Source organism: Mustela nigripes, chromosome 11, assembly GCF_022355385.1.
Source record: "Mustela nigripes isolate SB6536 chromosome 11, MUSNIG.SB6536, whole genome shotgun sequence".
Classification (NCBI taxonomy): Eukaryota; Metazoa; Chordata; class Mammalia; order Carnivora; family Mustelidae; genus Mustela; species Mustela nigripes.
The window spans coordinates 1,304,367-1,325,462 of NC_081567.1; the positions used below are offsets into that span (position 1 = coordinate 1,304,367).

The 21,096-nt window shown below is 54.8% G+C and overlaps 1 protein-coding gene across 5 annotated transcripts in view; it reads right to left on the reverse strand.

Annotated features, from left to right (window-relative positions):
* MAD1L1 (mitotic arrest deficient 1 like 1) overlaps window positions 1-21,096 on the reverse strand; it is a 313,102-nt gene that overhangs the window by 78,990 nt on the left and 213,016 nt on the right. For all 5 annotated transcript variants that reach the window (XM_059414286.1, XM_059414287.1, XM_059414290.1 and 2 more), the window contains one exon: window positions 10,884-10,974. In XM_059414286.1, coding sequence (XP_059270269.1) covers window positions 10,884-10,974 — 91 coding nt within the window. The remainder of the gene's footprint in view (window positions 1-10,883; window positions 10,975-21,096) is intronic.

Consider the following 21,096-nt stretch of genomic DNA (forward strand, 5'->3'; position numbering starts at 1 on the left):
CCCATACAGCTATTTTTTTAAAAAGAAGAGAAAAAAAAGGCAAGTGGCGGGGTTAAAAGCTGGCATGCAGATGGGAGAGCAGCCCCGGGCCCCGTGAGGGGACATGAGCTGACTGTGGCACAGGCCCTCACCTCCCGCGTCACCCTGGGCGGGCACCCCTCAGCTGACCTGTCAGGACCCGAGAGCTGGGCCCGGCCCCACCAGTGGCTCTCCCTGTCTCCAGGGCCTCAAGAGGCACCCAACCAGCGGCCAGGCCACAACATCTTTGAGCCTCCTGGGCACCCTTGGGCCTCCATGGCTGGTCAGAATTTGCCGCCACGGTCCCCGCTGAGGGACGTTCCCTGACTTCATGTTCTCAGACCAGCTTCCTGTGTTCAGGCTCCCAGCAGGCCCCCATGGCTGCCTGGACTGGCTGCCCTGAGACCCCGCACACTGCTGGGCCCCCAACCCGGGGACAGAGCTCTTCTGTCTGTCCTCCCTAGAGATGTCGGGGAGCCGGGCCCCTCTACTCAGGCCTGTTTCATCTGAGTCTTGACACAAGGGTACTTTGGGATGCCTAACTAGCACATGCAGACCTGAGACCACAAGGTAGGGCACCGGCCAGCCTGGGTCCCAGCAAAACCTTAGCAGCTGCCTCTCAGCCATGATCGCAGCAAGGCTGGTTGGCGGGGAGGGAGCTGGGGGCGGGGGGGGGGGTGCACAGGCCGAGTCCCTGAAGCGAGGTGTCCATGCCCTGAGGGCCTGGGTGTGCCGTTGGCACCTGCCACCTGGAGGCTTCTACACTGAGCTCAGAAAGCTGAGGGCTGGAGGAGGTGAGGGGAAAGTGAAGCTGGTGGGTGCCATCGGGGCCCCTCAGGAGTCTGCCCAGGTGTGAAATTGGAAAGCGTACATACCAGGTGGCCAAATGCTGTCTTCCCAGGGTCCAGAGAAGACTGGTTCCCAGGGGAGCTGCCTGTAGGCAGTGGTCATCCTAGGATCGCCCACAGACCCCATCCTTCTCCGCTCCCCATGCCCTGCGGAGCTGTCAATAGGGCAGACAGGCGCTGACCCATGTGTCAGGACCACGTGGCTGGGCAGCGCCTGCTACACCATCCCCTCTCGATGCAAGGAGGCTGTCCTTCTGCTTCTGTGTGGGCAGCATAGTGCGGTGGACCCCAGGAGGCCCAGGAGGGAAGGGAGACGCCCCCGGCTGGCTGGTCACAGGATGTCCAGCCCCCGAGAGCAGGGGCTCCCAGATGCTTCCAGCAGGTGGGGATCCCGTGAGGATGGGGAAAGGGAACCTGGTGCCTCGCCCATAGCCAGTACCCCATAAGGACCCACCGAGGGGGGCCAGTGGCCCTGCACCATCAAGGGCTGCCTGCGAGCTCCCACCTGGCTCTTTGGGCAGCATGTGTCATGGAACCTCTGCTTCGCTGCCGACCTCCCACTCGGAGGACAGCACAAGCGCCCAGGGAGCAGAGCTGTTCCCGAGCACTACCATCTGCCATGAGTGGTTCCCGTGGGCAGGAGTGCCCAGCACAAGGGACAGAGTGGGCAACTCTGCGGGCAGCCGTGACCAAGGGGCAGCTCTGAGTGTGAAGGGGACATGGCTGCCAGGCACTGAGATGTGTCGTCCCCTTGATAGATTCGCAGCTAAGACGCGGGCGGTCCTGACAAGAATCTCCAAAGGCCAAGTTCCAGGCATCCTCAGACAAGCTGGTGAGATTCCTCACGCAACACACACCTATGTCACTCGCGGTGGGAGCTGGCGCTCCTGCCAGAGAACGACCTAGCTGAAGCCGACCAGGGCTAGACAGGGGTTGGCCAGGGTCACGGGGACATCAGCTACACATTTCCAGAAGGGACCTGCCTCTGTGACCACCAGCCGAGTGCTGGGGGCAGGGGGCTGGACCACAGGGTGCACCCCGCTTGTCCCCACAGCGAGGATTCTCCTCCTGCTCCCCGACTCCATGCTAGCTGGGGAGAACGGCCGCTCCCTCTGTGTCCGGGCCCGCGGGGGCTGGGTGGCAAGCGGCACCAGGGGCCCCTCTGTCCCAGCCTGTGCTGGCCCTCTCCCAGCTGCGGAAGACTGAGGGCAGTGGCCACCATCCCTGAGGGCCCTCTGGGCCAAAGTGCTCACAGGCCTGCACAGAGAGCGAGCCCTGGGGGCCCTCGCCCGGCCTATGGCCACACGTGCTGTGGACAGCGGCCCTGGCAAGCCAGGCGAGGAACTGGCTGCCCCTTGGCCCACGGCCCGGGAGGGAGGGCGCCTGCTGCCAGACCTGACGCGCATACCAACGGGCCCTGCTGGAAGAGGCAGGGACGCGGGGAGAATTAAACAGCACGGTTAAGTAAGTGCTGGTCCTCATGCATATTTATAAATCACCCGGCCCCTAAGCTAAATCAATCTCTCTCCCCTGGCTGAAGGAAGCACAGCTCGGGGAGAAGAGCAGGGGCCTCAGGGGCACCTGCTGGGTCTCGGGGCCTCCCTGGGCCCTGCCGTTGTGACCCTGATCCCGCACCCTGGCCCTGTGTCGTCTTCTGCCTGCTGCCCCTGAGCCTGTGGACCCGCTCTGCACAGGCCCAGGGCTGGTGCTCCTGAGGCTCAGGAGCTACATGAACTTGGGCAGGTTCCACAGGCAGTGGGGAGCCAGCAAGGATCTTGCTCGGTGCTTAGTGGGCTCCTGGGGACATTCCCTGCCTCTGAAGCCTTAGGCACCCAGCAAGCCTTGTCCCCCAGAATGGGGGAGCAGGAACCCATGAGACAGTGTGCCAGCTGCATGTGGACAGTGTAGGGAGTGGTGGCAGAAGTCACACAGAGCAGCACAGGCTGAGCTCCGTGCCAACACCCCCAGCCTGCCGGATCTCTAGCACCATGAGCAGCCAGCCCACTTCTTGTCTCAGAGATTCAGAAACTGAGGCCCAGAGCAGATGGGAGACCCACACACCTGCCCATGATTGGTCACTGGGGGTGTGGGGGGGTAGTAAAGGGGATAGAAGCCCAGGGGTGGTAGCCACAGAGGCAGGTCCCTTCCTCAAGCCAGAGGCATTTCAGTGAGGGGGCAGCAGGTATTTTGCAAGCCTCCATCTGCCCTGGGCCAACATGGCCGAGGAAGAGGCCCGGGACGACACAGGCCCGGCTCCTACCTCTTCCATTTCCCCTCGTTCCCCAGGACAGAGGCTTGCTTCAGAAGCTGGGCACTCACCATCCCCTGTGGCCAAAGCCGCCACCTCTCAGCGGGCTGTCCTGATTGATGACGGGGGTCTGTGTGCATACTGTGTCCAGCGCCACAGAGCCAGCCCTGAAGGAACAAGCCACGGCAGCCGGTGGGGCCATGCCCCCTCGGCCAGTGTCAAGGAGACGGGAGCAGGATGGGATCCAAATCCAGGCTGCGGGCCTCACGGGGAGAAAGTAACAGGCTGTGAAAGGGGTCTGTGGAGGCCATCACCCACTGGGACAGGACCGTGGTGTGCAGGGTGGGGCCGGGTGTCTTGCTAGTCCTGGGACACTCCCAAAGGACAGGAAGCCCAGAACAAGTGCTCCCTAAGCCGGCCTTCCTTTAGCCCGTCCTGAATCTCTGGTCATGGACACCTCTGAACTGGTCATGGACACCTCTGAACTTGATAGGGGAACTGCTGTGATGGCCAGAAAGCCCTGCACTGGCTTCAGGACAACAGGTCTCTCCTAGCTCTGTCCCAGCAGCTCGAGGTCTTGGTTCCCAGGAGGGACACTGGGTGCTGCTGGGCACGAGGCTGTAGCTGGCTGAGCAGGGCCCAGGACCAATGGGTGGTCCTGGGATGATGGCGCTGCCTTTGCCCACCAGCCTCAGCCTGTAGCCGTGACACTCCAGCCCCACTCCAAGGAAAATTCACCTTGCCTTGAAGGGACACACATGACATCTCATCACACCCAGCCTCTAAGCTCACAGAAGGCTTGGCCGCCCACATGCTCATCTATAAACTTGGTGAGGAGCATGCAGAGGGTGAGGTATCAGCCCATGGTCTGAGAGCAGCGAGGCTGCGAGGGCCACCGACAGTGCAGGGCCACTGCACCCTGAGCCAGCGCTCCCTGTGCCAGTGGTTCCAACACAGCCAGCGGCAAAGCGGGCAAGCTGGCACCCATAGTCACAAGGTGGAAAGGCCCCGTGCGTACATAGGGGAGCGGGTCGGCGGGGCAGCAGCCTGGGGGGCTTGAGGCCTGCGGGGACGCTTGCTGACACCGGCTCATGGGATGACAGGGGGCTTATATGATTCAAGACACATCAGTCTCCTCATAAAAAAATCAAGAGAAATCAGCGCCTGTGGAAATGTCTCCATGCAAGTACACATCAGCAAGCTGGCTTTTTTTAGTCCTCAGCGTTAATAAACATGAGCAGCCGGGCGCCGCGGTGGGGAAGGGAGGCTTGGGCTCTTTGCTCAAGCATCTTGTTTTACACATCCATCCAGGAGCACGGGCCTGGGGCACATGCCTGCTTGCTCACTCCACGTGTGAAGGGGCGCACGCGGCTGCCCCAGGCTGGGTCACAGACCGCTGGAGCGGAGCCCCGAGTCCGCATGTACGCTCATACAGCCGGGACACCGAAGGGAAGGCCTCTGACCAGAGGCAGATGCGACCAAGAAACGTAGGAGATGAACACCTGTCAGCGTTAGGGTGGGGCACAAAGGGGACCCCACAAACGTACACAGAGCGGTGTTCCCACAAAGAACGGTAACTGTCCTCCTGTGTCTGCGCCCCCAGAGGTTCACTCTCCTCTCACGAAACCTAACAGTGTCCACATTGGCTGGGGAACTAGATACGTTCATTCCAGGGGGCACATAAAAATAAACAAGAGGTACCAGAAACATCCTGCAGGAGCAGTCACAGGGGCAGGGAGGAGGGGACGCATCATCCCCGGGAGCGCCCCAGGCCTGAGGGGACAGCACCTCGCACCAGCGAGGGCAGGCTTTGCAGTAAGCGGTCCTGGGGTTATGGGGACGAGCCCCTTCTAGGGAACAGGCCAATGTCAGGCTCCATACCTGGTAAAACACCAGACCAAACCAAACCCAAACACCGCAGTAGCCATAGATTTACACACGAAAACAAACCGCCACAGAGAACTCCTTCACAACCTGAGCCACAGACGAGACGTCGACAGATGCACCTGTATGAAAACTTACATACCCAAAACTTCCACTTGCTTAAAAACGCCTCAAGCAAAGTCAAAAGACAGATGATCAATGGGAAAATATAACTCACAACTTAAAACAAAACACCTCAGCTCCTCATAATACAAAAAGCTCCAAGAAATCAACACGACCAACAACGCATTTGAAAAATGGACCAAGGACATTAACACATATGAACATATAAAATGCCCTCGCTCCCGCGTGTAATACAAGGACTGGAGGTTGAAAGCATGCTACCCCCCAACCTGCAGGGGCAGGAGGTCTCCCGGTGGGACAGCACACTCCTGGCGAGCCTGCAGTCCACGCCGTCCCTCATGGGGGGCAGTGGTCGCTGACAGACCACCATGAGGCACCATCCGGCAGAAGCCACCAAAAGTACAGGCACCCTTTGATCCGGTTTATCCTACACACATGCACACACATAGAGATGCCGGACACAGGACACGCGCCACAGCCACGTTTATGGCCGCAGAAGGGGAAGACAGGCCACAAAGAGGCACCAAGTTCAGTACATTACAGCACATCACAGGGACACATCAAGTGGCCATAAGAAAACCAATGAGACCTCCCAGATCTGTTACGTGAACAACAAGGGGCAGAATGGTTTGAAAACAGGTCATCTTTGGAGTTAAAAGGGGGGCTGGCACTAAGAATTTGTTAGGGGAAAAACAACCAGCAGTCAAAGGAGATCCTAAACAAGAGAAACACCGTGAAATGCTTCCGGCACCAACCTGTCCCAGCCACCGCAGGACGCAGGGCCAAGCTGCTTGGCCCCAGCTTCCTCCAGAGCCCACTTCCTCGCCATGCCACCTGCTGCTGTACCCCCAGGTGTGCCCCGCTCGTCTGCACCCCGAGAGTGTGGGCTGGGAGCCAGGCAAGGTCGCTGCCCGCAGAGCTCACGCTCCAGAGAACCGACCCATAAAGAGGTCCCAGATGTGGCCTGAAGGCACTATCCAAGCTGGCCCCAAGGAATGGGCAGGGCTGGTGGGCAGAGATGGGGGTGGGGAGCGCTCCAGACAGCGCTCCTGTCAGCATTAGGGTGGGGCACAAAGGGGACCCCACAAACATACACAGAGCGGTGTTCCCACACAGAACGGTGGGCAGAGATGGGGGTGGGGAGCACTCCAGACAGCTGAGGGGAAAGCCAGCTGGATGCGGGGGGCCTGTGGTCCTCACACAGAGACCCCAAGCTGTCAGGGCAGGAATGCGAGCCAATGGTGTAGCAGGAGGCATGGGCCTCTGCTGGGGGAATGGAGGCACAGGGCATGGGGGTCCTGGGACTTCAGGGACCTAGCTCCTTCATCTGCTTGGAGGGAAGGACCACTCTCTTTCTTCAGCGACCGCGAGGCCTTCTATGTGTGCAGCTGATAAGGAGCCTCACTGGGTGCTGGGGGCAGGAGTGAGGGGTGACTCCCGCACAGCCAAGATCAGCACCTGCCTGTCGCAGACCAGTTGTGGCCATGCCTGGCCACTGTCAGTCTAGCGCCCCTAAGCTCTGGTCACGCTCATTGGGGCTCACCCTTAATGCAGGCATCCTTAGCACACGGCCTGTGGGATTTGGCCCCCCTGGGGAGGGGCCCAGAGAGCACTGCAGACACATAGGCAGAGGGCTAGCCAGGGATGGGACACGCCCAGGGTCATGGTCAGTAGCTGGAGTCCACAGGGGAGGCAGGAGGGTTCTGAGAAGCAGAGATCAGGCCTGCCTTGGGCTCAGGGCTCCTGGGCAGGTGGGAGCGGGTGGGAGCAGGTAGGGTAGAGGAGGTCTGTCCCCTGGAGGGGGCCCAGGCCAGGCAGGAGGAACCTGCAGGTGGGAGGGAACCAGTGGGCACCCGGGGGCCATCCTGTCACAGCACCAGTGGGGAGAGGGCAGGGTGGTGTGAGGAGTGCAGCTCCCCCAACCTTGTATTCAGGAAGAGGGAAGGAGGTGGAGGCCGGGAGGGTATGATGAGACAGGGCTGCTTGCCTGCTGACGCAGGGACAGGAGCGGGGACGTCTCCACGGGCACCGTGAGCTTTCCGCTCACAGGCAACCCAGCAATTTTCTACCCACTCCGTTTCCAAAAACGATACTTATTTCAAATGTCACTGGGCTGCAGTCTGGTCCCCTTCCTGAGCAGCGCTGCTGGTGGGCTATGGGCAGCCCCACCCAGGCTGGGGAGCCAATGGAGGGCTGGGGGGTTGGGGGGGTGAATCGGGACCTGCGCCCACCCCGGCTGGTCACCTGGCTGGATACACAGCGTGATCAGGCAGCACTGAGGGCAGCAGGACGTGGGCTCCTCTCCCAGAGATGAATTCTGCTTGATTACATGCATGCTGAAGCATTTACAGGGAAGGGTGCAGATGTTTGCAATTTGCTTTAAAATGCATCAAAAAATGGTAAAAGCACTGAGGGATGGTGGAGGGGTAGCATCAGGGGGCCCCCACGCTCATGCCAGGATGTGGGCGGTGGGAAGTGGGTCTGCACGGAGAAGCTTGTCCGGCTTTGCTGGACATTTGAGGACATTTGTCGTGCACTGGGGCCAACCCGGCGGGGCTGAGGGCACAGAGTGCACGTGCGTGGCCCGGCTGTGCTTTGCACATGTGGTGTCCAGCCTGGGTCAGGCTGCTGACAGACATGTGGCCCCCAGCCCTGGTGCTGCCATGTCTGGTCCCCTCTCGGCTGCACCTGTGGCCCATGACTGTCACAGTCCCCAAACCTGGCCCATCAGAACCTCCAATGTGGAAAAGCATGTGTGTTGTCACAAGCAAGGTGATGCACAGGATGGTGGGGTTTCTACTCACAGTAGTCGCAGCAGTGGCCCTGCTTGGCTGGCAGTGAGACACCCAGCCTGGGGGCTGTCACTACGGTCATCAAAGTGGTCTGACTGAGACCAGGGTCACAGCCACCACTCACGTAAGAGCCCACTCACCGAGAAGAGGCCAGTGGGAGGTCAGGACTAATGAGACGTGTCCTGCTACCATTCCTCAATCATTCTCTTGACTCTGGGAAACTAAGGCCTGTGGAGAGGTGTGTGGGGCACGACTGGGGTGGGAGGGAGCAGGGAACCCAGGCAGGGAGGACCAGGGCTGTGGTGGTCCTGCTCCACGGCCACCAGTCCCCCACTCCAGCAGCCACACGGGAGCACAGGGCGCCCCCTGCCTCTAGGCCCAGACATCCAGGCCGTCTGTCTGCTCACTCCCAGCCCTGGAGAATTCTGGACCTGTCCAACCCATCCTGCCTCTACAGAAGGTGTCGGTGAGCGAGCCATTCACAGGCTAGCAGACCGCAAGCCTCAGTTTCCCCATCACTAGAGGGTGGCATGAGTGGGACAGCTGTAGTTCCCCCCCCCCCGCCCCCGGGCGGCTGGCAGGAGTCCCCTCTGTGGGCTGGGGCACTAGGACGAGTGCGGGGACAGCCGGGCCCCGGCTCCATGGCAGGCCTGCCCCCAACGCCGTCCGGGTACCCAGAGTGAGTGGAGCAGCAGGCGCACACCAGGCTCGGAGCGGTAACCGGAGCTGTTTCCTCACCAACCAGCTGTGAACTAATTACAAGAAGTTCTAACTAGTGGCGCTCCCTCTCCAAGCATATGTTCCCAATTAAGTCAAACTGCAGCTGATTTTAATCAATCTTCCTTGAAGCGGCCCAACTTGAAGCCTCTCGCAGAGGGAAGAGGGGCCAATGGGGGGCGTGCGCTTAGGAACGCCGGAGCCCCGTGGCCAGACTGACCCCGTGAGGCGGGGGGCTCACTGGGCAGTAGGGGGCGGACACCTGGGCCTCGGCCAGACACTTCTCAACCACTCTGCATGACCAGCACGGCCGTTCCCCTGGCCTTCACTCCTGTCTGTCCCGGGAGTCTGTGGCTCAGCCGGGCCGCAGCTCACAGGTGCTTGTCATGAGCCGACGAAGGGATGGCGTCTGGGTCAGTCGGACAGAATAGCCGCTGCCACAGCCAGAGTCCCAGCCCCCTGGAACGGCCGGCTTAGCCCCGAGTGCCAACCTCTGCCTGCTCACGGCACCACACAGCAGATCCGGGCTGGGGTAGCCCGTGAGGGGAGCGGACCAGGAGACCAGGAACAGAGTTCCCAGCTCAGTTCTGCCCCTTCTGCTGGGTGCCCTGGGCCGAATGACAGCCCCTCCCTGACTGGACGTTTCCTCATCAGGGAAACGGGGTAGTGCGACCTCCCACTGGCGATCATGGACACGGAGAAAGGTCTTCAGAGCACAGCGATGGTGCATGGCTGACCTTCCTGAGACAAGACCAGTCTCCATGCAGAGACAGCCCTCGTGGATCTGAGCTGCAAGCAGGAATATGGAGAGGCTATCACAGTCCCCCCTCCCTGCCTCTCAAGGTCAGCGACGGCACTGCTGCAGGAACAGCAGGCCTGGCTGTGGGACACCTGCCGGAACAGAGAAAGCAGGCATGTGTGACCATCTAGAAACTTCTACCACCCACTCCTCTGCATTTCAGCCCTGCCGCCCCCATCCCGGGGCTGCAGCCAAGACTCAGGGAGTCCCACCACGTCCACCCACATGCACCTGAGCCCCAGCATGACAGAGACCTGGCCCCCAAAGCCTGCCCCCACGGCTGGGCTGTGGTACCTGCTGAGTCCTGACTGGCTCCCAGGTGGGAGCCCAGCCCCTGGGCCAGGAGTAGCTCCAGAACTTGCTGCAAGGCCTCTGCCCCACCCGAGGGCCAGTCTGGTGTTCAAAGTATCTCCACCCAGGAAGACTCAAGACGGGAAGAGAACTGGACACCCCACCTCCCGCCATGCTGGCACTGGTGGTAAACGTCCATAAGCCATGGGGCTCACCTGCACTGCACCCCAGAGATCCTGCCAAGAGTCACAGCAGGCTCCCTGGAAGCCCAGAGGCAGGGAAAAAGGAAATGAAAGATTTCAGCAGGACTCCATGCACCCCAATCATGGCGGGGGGGCCTGGGCCACTGTCAGCCCCGCTGGCAGGCTGCACCCAACCGGACATGCAAGAGACACCCACCAAGCCTGCTCTGACAGGGACCAGCTGACAGGCAGCCAGGGCCGACCTGCCAACAGCCCAGCTCTCCCTTCTGAGGCCCGCGGCCCAATTAAACCGGCACAGCTCCTAGCGCTGACCGCTGCCAGCCGCGGCCCACGGCGCCGTGCCTCATCAGAGTTGTCACTGCTCCCGACTCCCAGCATCGGTAATAAAAAAGAGATTTGATTTGCCTCTAATAGGTGTCAAGATAAAATCAATGGCCTGTCCAAAATCTGGGTAACCACGAACTTGCAGGTTCCTCGCCATGGAACAATTCAGAGAGGAGGATAACAACGAAAACCAGAGAGAGAACCGAGTCAACGGCGGTGTGACTTCGCGGCTGCGGGAGGTGGGGACGGGCCTGGACACAGACCCCAACAGAGAAGGTCCCTGGGGGTTCTTAGCCACCACACGGGCCATAGGCTGTGGCTGGTGTAGCAGGGAGGGGAGAGGGGAAGAACACCGATGGAGCACAGGACTGTGGCCCTGGCATGGTGACATGTGGGCCAAAGGTAGCACCCCTCTCTGCTGGGCTCCGGGACACATGCTCTCAGCCATCGAGGGGTGCGTATGTCCTGGGAGGTCCCCGACTCGGCTTAGTCTGATGAACCAGAAGACAGGGCGTCTATGGGTGTGGGAAGCATGGACACTGACACGCAGGGAGAAGCCAGGAGAGCAGGGTGCACCCGGGGAGAACGCGGAGCGCTGGGAGAAGCCTCCACCTGTGGCCACCCGCCCACACGCACCTGCAGGGTGAACCGCTCGAGCTGCATTTCCAGCATCTTCTTGTCTTCTTCCAGACGACTGCGCTCCCCTTCCAGTTCCTCAATCTTCAACCTGCAAGAAGAGCCGGACCATGAGGACACAGTCCACAGCCCACACATCCGTTCCGACAGCCAGGGTTCCTCTGTGGGGCAGGGGGGTGGGGATCGGTTCTCGTACAGGCGGGGAGTGTGGCCCACGTGTCTGCTCTGACGGAGAGGGGAGGGTGCTACAGGGGATATTCACTGATCACAACTGGGGGTGGGGTGCAGGGGAAAATGAACCAGAGGCAGCACAGGTAGGAGCCTGCATGTGTCCTGCACCTGTCGGTCTGCTCACAGCAGGTGTGACCACATGTTGTAGAGGACACAGAACCACAGAGATGGCCTGAGGACAGGCGTGGGCTGGGGAGGGAAGCTAGACTGTGGGGAAGTGGGCTCAGTGCCGACACAGGCATGTGGCAGGCTTCAGCTCACTGTGAGAAACTCTTATTTTTGTCTTCATTTTTTTTAAGTTAATTTTTTGAAAGGCACTACATTCACGTGATTTACAAAGCAGAAAGCATGTCCAGGAAGCAGGGCCCGGCACGCACACAGGCTAAGGATCAGGGCCTTCCCCACCACTAGCCAGAATGGAAAACTCTCAATTCATGGATTATTCAGGAAGGTCTTGGCTCAGGAGCGAGAGATAATTATCTCCAGACTGAGAAGTGCTCCAGGATGGCCTAGCAAATCACACAAGATCTGAAAGGACCAAACTCTTTCCAAGAAACCTAATTGCATCTCTGAAAAAGCTCAAGAAGATTTATATGAATACAAAAACATTCAGAATCCAACAAGCCAAACTGCAGTGTCCGCCAACTAATCAAGGCCTAGCAGGCATTAAAAGAAGTAGGGAAATATGACCCATAATGAGGAGAACAATCAATCAATTGGAACCCACCGAGAACGGCAGACAGGAAGTAGCATCCAAGGACCGGAACCACTATTCCAAGTGTCGGGACACGGAAGCAACAGTCCGCTGTCCAGCAGCTCAGCGGCTGAGGAGCAAAGAACAAGATGACCCGATCCCTGGAGGGGAGGCCCCGGCGCCCAGGTGACAGACACCCTGGACAGGCTAACGACATAGTCAACGCAGCAGGAGACAGGTTCACACTCTTAAAGATTAAAGAAAGAAAACAACCCAACACACAAAACACCCTAAACAATCCCTAGTGAAATAGACAAGAAAAGGAATATTTAAGGCTGACAGGGCCGTCCCTGAGCTGTGGGGCCATCACGGAACCAACATCTGCATGAGCGGGGTCCCTAGAGGAAAGGACAGGGACAGAGAGAAGGACAAATGCTGCAAGAAAGCCCCACATTTTATGAAGAGTAAATACAGACCCAAGGAGCTCAACAAACCCCAAGCACAAGACACGTGAAGAAAAATAGCCCCAGTGCACATGTGAAACAGAAGAAAAATCTTCGAAATGCTGAAATAAGAAAACAATGCCAACCTAGAATTCGATTCCCAGTGAAAATATTCATAAACAAAAACAAGACAAAGCTGTTCTGAGGTGAACAAACCTGCAAGAACGTGTTGCCAGCAGACCCGCTCCGCAAGCTCGGTCGAGGGAAGCCCTCCTAGCAGCAGGATGGGGACACCGCAGGGACACGAGGGTCCATGCAAAGGAGCAAGGAGCAGTGGACAGCGTGACTATGGTGGCAAATATGTGGCTTTTGACTTCCTCTAAGGATGGCTAGCTTCTGTTTGCAGCTGGTACACAGCTGACAAACGCTATCACAGGACTTTCAGACATGTAACACAGTGACCCCATGACTAACGTCACCATCTGTCCCCACACAAAGTGGCTGCATGGTCAGGGGCTGCCTTCCCTGTGTTGTATGTCACACCCCGTGACTCACCTGTTTTATGACCACAGGTCTGTATCTTCCAATCCCCGCCACCCACTTTGCCCACCCCTCCCCTTTGGGTAGCCAGCAGTTTGTGCTCCTATCTGTGAGTCGTTTCTGTTTCACTTCATTTGATCACTCATTTTGTCTTTTAGATTTCACATGAGTGAAACAATACAGCGTCTGCCTTCTCTCACTTAGTTCACTGAGCATAACAGCCTCTAGGTCCATCCATGTTGTCACAAGTGGCAAAATCTCATTCTTTTTTTTTTATGGCTGAGTAATATTCTACTGTATGTATATACTGCATCTTCTAGCCAAGATACAAAAGCAAATTACTGCTTTTTGAGGCGACTGTTTCAACAACACTAATAAAATGTGTATTGGGGTTTGAGGTAGAATTATAAATAGAATGTGTGACACACACAGCACACAGGCTTGAGGGGAAAATCAGATACATGTAGTTACAAGGCTGCATCACTTGCAGGAAGACTGTGGTATGTGTAACCCCGAAAATAATCCCTAAAATAGCAAAGGGCAATGACTAGTAAGTGAAATAAAGGAAATAAAATGAAACAAAATATACCCAATGGATTAGAAAGAAAATAGGAAAATGGGGAATGCAGAGGAAGAGATGGGACAAATAGAAGATAGACCGAGGCGTACCAGTCGCCACAGGACACGTAAGCCTACATGCAGGCCGTCAAAGTGGATGGGACAGCAGACCCCAACCATGGGCTGCTTACAGGAGCACTCGTGATACAAAGAGGCACACCTCCGTAAGATACCAACGCGGAGAGGACAGCAGAGAAGGCTGAGGCACTGCTGGTGTCAAGGTGAATTCCAGAGCCAAGAATGGCACCCACAAGGCAAAGTCATAATGACAAAGGGGCCAACTGGCCAAGAGAACATTACCATCCTAAGTGTGCATACACTAATGACAGCGCTTCAATGGAGACGCGGCAAAACCTGATAGAAATGCGGGGAGAAACAGCCAGAACCTCAGTTACAGCCAGACATTTCATATCACTCTCTCAATCACTGAGAGAGCGAGAAGCAAAAAACCCAGAAGGAGAAAGTAGACATGAACAACATGATCAGCCAGCTTGACTCAAGTGTCCAGCAGGAGCCCTCTGACTAGTACAGCACAGGGAACAGTCTTCTTGGGTGGACACACAGGATTTACCAGCACAGACACAGGGTGGGCCATGCAAGGAGGCTCCATCAACGTGCTGAAAAGGATTTTTTAGTAATTCAAGTTACCTTTTGTGTCCCTAATGGAATTGAGCTACAGAAATCAACAGAAACCAAAGAAAGATAATTGGACAGCGTGATCCCAACAGCATCCAAGAACACAGAGCACAGGGAGATCATTCTGGAAAAACTGTCAGAGACCTGCCCTCTGATAACTACACAGGGGTCCGCAGAGCAGTGGGGAATCAGCATGAGCCCAAACACATGGGGTACCCGTGGCCGTGGCTGGAGGGCTGGCCTGATGAGATATCACTTCTCCCCACACCGTCAAGAGAACCCAAACCATCCCAGTCAAATCCCACACATTTCTCTGTACAAACAAGCTCATTCTAAAAGTCACATGGAAATGTATCAGGCCCAGAATGCTCAAAACAACAATGGGGAAAAGGTTGGGAGAGCGAACAACCTAATTTCAAGAACTGTCGAAAAGCCACAGTGACCACAATAGCCCTGGCCTGAAGTCAGAGTGAGGAAAAACAAGAGGCCCCAGAAATAAACACCTACACGTGGACAGTGTGTTCTGATACATTTTCAAAGGCAATCCAGCACAGAAAGGATGCTTGTTCTGTTGTTGTTGGTGTTGTTGTTTTAAGATTTATTTAACTATTTTAGAGAGAGTGAGAGAGAGCATGCATGCAAGCCAGAGGAGGGGCAGAGGGAGGGGAGGAATCTGCAGCAGACACCCCGCTGAGCACCGAGCCAGACATGAGGCTTGATCCCAGGACGCAGAGCTCACGACAGCCCAAAATCAAGAGTTAGACTCTTGTTCGACTGAGCCACCCCAGCGCCCTGAAACAATGTCTGTTTAACAAACAGTGCTGGAACAGCTGGGTATTCATTCAAAAACAAAACAAAACAAAACAAAAAAACAAACCTCAGATTCTATAATGTGTATAATATAAAAAAAATAACTCAAAATGGAAATATAAACCTCCACATAAGTTGAAAAATTATAAAATTCCCAAGAATATTCAGGAAAACATGTGAATCTGGGATAGGAGAAGTTTCCCAGCTACAATAGCCAAATCATCACAAATAAAAAGAAAAAACATGATACAGATTTCTTTCTAAAAGCCTCACGAAGCAGCAAAATGGCGAGCAGCAGAATGGGAGGAGACGCCTGCAAAGAAGGTGTGTGACAGAGGACCTGTGCGAGAATGGACAGAGAACACTCAGACTCGGCAAGGAGTAGACTGCCAGGGAAAAACGACACGAGTGGGGACACTGTGCCGAGCAAGACACCGATGGCGACCAGCAGAGACACTCCGCGCTATCGGTCATTTGCGATACAGAGTCCAAACCACAGGCAGAGGCCACCGTGCACCGGTTATGGTCACAGCGAGGAAGGCTGCGGGCCAGGTGCTGGCAAGGAGACCCTGGGAGGCCGTCTGCTGCCCGCGGGGATCCTGGGCGGTGCAGCCACTCTGCAGACAGGCAGATTCCCAAACCAGGGCAACACGCCACCGCCAGCCATGCCACACGTTGGCGGGTACCTGAGAGAAGAGAAAGTGCGTTTCCACACGAGGACGTCATTTAAAGCTGCTCTGTCGGAGATGAAGGCCAAAAGCCAGGGAAAGTGAACGGCTGGCCCCAAGGGCCCGCACGGACACACGGCGGCATGTCGAGCCGGCAACCACAAGGAACGCACTGCCGGTCTGTGCACACAGATCTCTCCGAACAGCAAGCACTGACACACAGGAGTGGACTCTGAGGGAGTCCATTCCTCTCCAACTTCAAGTGCCACACAGTCCGCTCCAGTGAACGCAGATGAGCAGCGGCCTGGGTCGGGGAGGAAGGGAGGGTCTCAGGCACTGGAGAGCAAACATCGGGTCACAGGAGTGTGGTGCCTGACAGCGGCGTGCGGGCACAAGTGTCTGCAAGAATGTCACACTACGCTCTGACCGCGTGCAGCTCACTGTCGCTTACATGGCTGATGTGCCCCACCTCCCTCCTGCGTAAGCCCGCTGCAGGGGCCCCCAGAGCTGGGGGCACTGGCCAGATCGCCGACATGCACCACCCTCACCGACAGGAACCGATGGGAACTGATGGGAACCGGGCTCTGGTGGTCGGGCTCCAGTGTTGCTGTCCTTCCCTGCTGGGTCACGGCTTCGCCGAGGGTTGTACAAGGAGGCATCCCCCAGAGCGGGGGCGGGGGGAAGTCCAGCACCCGAGGCCGCCTCAGAGAAGCCACCTTCCAGGAAGGACTCCTGCATCTTGGGCGCAGGCTGCGTGAGAAGGCCCGCTGGGCTGCTAGGCAGCAGGATGTTCCAGATTCTGAAGGCTGGTGAGCACGTGCCCTTGAGGGCTACATTCAAAGAAGCAGGCATGTGGCTGCAGGCGCGTCAGTGAGATGGCTTGCTCTCGTCCAGCCCACAGTTGGGAGGACAAGCTTACACCACTAACACTTGTTGACACATTTTAACATGGAGCACTTTCTCTCCCTGGTCCTCCTCTTCCAGCAAGCTGTCACCTTGCCGAGGGAGGGAGAAGGAGCCCACTCACAAGGATGCTTTGCCTTCAAGTGGTTCAAAGCAAGCAGCTGTGTGTGTTTCTAGAAACTGAGGACCCCCATGTTTTGTAGACGTGGAGGTGCTTTATAACCCAGACACCACCCCAGGTCACTGCTTGAGAAGTCTCAGCCAGCCACATGGGTGTGTGTGTCCAAGAATCAGCTAGGAGACAGCAGCTGCTTGCTGTTCTCACTGAACTATGAAACAGTGATGGTGTGGGGATGGAGTGCCAGGAGTGAGGCCCCAGAGTGGCCCGGAGAGGGGACAGCCAGTGGCAGTGGCCCACGATGCACCTGTCCAGGCTGAGCACCCACAGATCCCGCCTGCACACACTGCCTGTTGCCTCCTCCTCCCTGATGGGCCCTGACCGCCCGCTCACATCACCCCCGCGGCCTTCCCCATCCTGTGCATCACACGCCCACCCTGCGTTTCCAGCACAGAGCAAAGTGTCAGGCTCACACAGCCCTAGATGACCGTGTCCGCACACAACTGTCGGAATCCCGCAGAGGAGGCTGGAGCATGGAGAGGCCGACGGCCCAGGCTCTGGGGTCAGTCATACACAGAGCGGGGGTCTGGCCATGGACCAAATGTCTGTATCTCCCCAAATTCTTATGCTGAAGCCCTACCCACCATGAGATGGAATGTGAAGGTAACCACGGTTCACTGAGGTCATAAGGGTGGGACCCCGCGACGGGGTGACCCTCCCTGTCAGAGAGAGATCTGAGGGCTTAGGCACACTGTGCTCAGCTCTCTGTCCTGTTGTTGCAAGCCTCCTGCAAACCAAAATGTAATCCAAAATGAACAGTAGGCATGAAAGAAGGTTACGGGTATCACTCCAGACACGATACTCGTTTCTCACTTCCTTCCTCTATAGAACTGGGAAAATAATAGTCCATACTGGTTTCTTATCTTTTTTTTTTTTACAGCTTGTTTTAAGAATTAAATGAGTCAGTGCTTAGCACATAGTACGTGCTCATGCAAGAAAGAAACACGGAAAGAAGGAATGACAACAGGAGGAAGGGAGCGAGCCGAGGGGCTATGTTGACACTGGACATGGCACCAGCCGCCCGCTGGAAAGAGGCCACGACACAATGTGGAGGCACAGCATGGAGACCCCGTGGGCTGGGTACCAGAGGCGGAGGAAAGCAAACTGAGCAAGCATTTTGCAACAAGCAGATGCTGGCGGCAGAAAGGGCTACACGAGCCATGGACCAGGCAGGCCTAATGGATGTGGGAATAACGCACCACCCCCCCCCCTCCCCGGGACAACAGAGTCCTTCACAAGGACAGGAAAGCATTCTCCAAGACAGATCGTATTCCTGTGGCATTTAGCAAACCTTTACACATTTTTAAAACCAGAAATTGTACAAACTATATTCATAGACCATAACGGAATTAAACCAGAGATCGGTAACAGACAAGTAGCAGGAGAATCTCTAAATGTCTGAAAGTCTAACATCGCACATCTCAATGACACGTTGTTTGGAGAAGCGCCTGATGAGACTCTAAATTACGTTTGCGTGAATGCGACAAGAACACGACACAGCTCACTGCAGGACGCAGCTGAAGGGGAGCAGGGACACTTCCACTGGAAAACAAGATCTCAAATCAATAATCTAAGCCTCCACCTTAGAAACTAGACAGAAAGGGAAAAAAATCTACCCAGAACAAGCAGAAGGGAAGATATATAAAGAGCAGACATCAGTGAAACTGAAAACAGAAAAACAAAGAGAAAAATGCAAGAAACCAAACACTCGTTCTGTGAAGAGGCCAGTGACACAGCGAGCCTCCAGCAAGACTGGCAAAGAAAAGACAAAACAGAGGACACAAAGTTATCGTATCAGGAGCGAAAGGTCTCCCCCTCAGATCCTCCAAACCAACAGGAAAGGAGCCATGTACACAGCTGTGTGCACAGAACCTGCCAGTTCAGGTGGGATGCACCGATGTAGCAATCCAGCCGAATTCTCCCAAGATACAGCACACAGCCTGGGTAATTCCAGGACTAGAGGAGACGTTACACACGACAGAAACATCCAGGCTTAGTTGGTTTTACTGGGTGCAAACGGTTAGGGAAGAAACGATGCCAGTTCGACACCATCTCTTCCAGAAAACAAAGGAGAAGGGGATGCCTCCCAGCCCGTTTCACTGGGTCAGCATTATGCTGTACAAACCCAGACAGGCGCAGCCTGGAGAGCCACGGGCCGGCACCCCTCATGAATATGGACACAAAACTCATCAACAAGATGTGAGCAAGCCGAATCCAGCAATATGTGAGAAGGACAATACATTACAACCCAGAGGGCTCACCTCAGGGTGTCAGGCTGGTTCAATACTGAAAAATAAATCAACAGAATCTGCCCCATCGACAGTCTGAAGAAGGAACACCACATGATCATACCAATCAATTCAAGGGGAAAAAAAGGACCTGAAAAAAATTCAGTATTCATTCACGATAAGGAAGAGAAGGGAACTTCTACATGCTGACAAAAGGCACCTACGAAAAACCTAGAGTTCACCTCATTCTCAAGGGCTTCAGACTGAATGCCCTCCCCCAAGACCTAGAACACGACAAAGGTGTCCGCCTTCATCATCCCACTTCAGCATCGTGCAGACATCCCAACCAGCACAAACCACAAGGAGAGGAGACCAAAAGCATATCACTCGGCGAAGACCTCAGCTAATCAAATTAACAGAAGACAGAACATCCACGTAGAAAAGTCCAAAGAATTGGAACAAAAGAACCCTCATAAAACTGATGAGAACATGAAGTAAGGTTTCAGGATACAAAATGAATAACTACAAAATCAATCATTTCTAGGTAATAGCAATGTATGAGAGCAAACCAAAACAAAACGAACTTTAGAACTGACATGAAAAGACATACTTAGGTCCAAATCTAATAAAATTAGACATGAAAGCTAGGACATTACTTCTAATGTTTTTGGAAATAAAAAGGACTGCCCGATAAGACCACGGATGACTAGACACAGATTGGGTAAATGAGACTAATTCCTAGCAATTAATGAACTACTCAAGCTGACACAAGATAAAACAGAAATCTGAAGAAACCAGTAGCAAGGAAGGAGACAGAAGCAGGGATAAAACAGAGCCAAGAAAAGTGCGGAACCGCACAGCTGCATGGGTGGGCTGCATGGGTGGGCTCCGCCAAACATTCCCAAGGGAGGAAACATGATTCCTTCCCAAATTCTTCCAAAAAGTTAAAAAGGAGGGCATCCTTCCAAATTCATTCTACAAGCTCAGTGTTACGGTGGTACTCCGTCAGGCAGACACCATGAGAAAACCCCAGACCAATGACCCTTATTCAACAGAGAGGTAAGAATCCTCAACAACATACTAGCAGACGGAATTCAGCATCATATTGAAAGGATCATACACCACAACCAAGTGGGACTCGTGCCAGGAATGCAAGGTTGTCTCAAAATATGGACATCATTCAATGCAATACACCATATTAATAGAATAAAGAAAAACCTCACATGATCATCTCAACACACACAGGGAAGCCATCTGACATACCAGCAATACTCAACTACCTGCAGAGAGGGACTTCAACATGACAAAGGCCTATTTGAAAAAACCCACAGCTATTACCAACCTCAGCAGTACAAGATTGAAAGGTTTCCCTGTAGGATCAGAAACAGGACAAGGATGCCTGCTCTCACCACTTCCATTTGACATACTATTGGAAGTTCCAGCCAGAGCATTTAGGCAATAAAAAGAAATAAAACTTTCCACACTAGAAAGGAAAAAGTAAAACTGTATTTGCAGCTGCCATAATCTAGAAAACCCTAAAAAAATTCTGCAAAACCAACACACACCTGTTGGAGTTAATAAATGAATTCAGGAAACTGCAAGCTATAAAATCAATTATGGAAAATTCAGTTATATTTCTATATGCGAGTAATGAATAATATGAAAAGGAAATTAAGAAAATAATTCCATTTACAACAACATCAAAAAGAACAAAATACTTAGGAATTAACTTACTCATGGACATAAAAGTATGTATATTGAAAATTGATACATGTTATTAAAAGCAATGAAAGAAGGGGCACCTGGCTGGCTCAGTCAGAAGAGTATGTAACTCTTGATCTCAGGGTTGTCAGTTTGAGCCCCAGGTTGTATGTAGGGATTACTTAAAAATAAAATCTTAAAAAAAAAAAAAAAAAGAAGAAGAAGAAAGAAATGAAAGAAAACCGAAATAAATGGAAGGCATCCCATGTTCAGGGATAGGAAGACTTGAGTGTGGTTAAGACCTTGGAAGAGTCCAAATAATCTTGAGAAAGAAGAATGAAGCTGGGGGCGCCTGGGTGGCTCAGTGGGTTAAGCCGCTGCCTTCGGCTCAGGTCATGATCTCAGGGTCCTGGGATCGAGTCCCGCATCGGGCTCTCTGCTCAGCAGGGAGCCTGCTTCCCTGTCTCTCTCTCTGCCTGCCTCTCCGTCTACTTGTGATTTCTCTCTGTCAAATGAATAAATAAAATCTTTAAAAAAAAAAAAAAAAAAAAAAAGAATGAAGC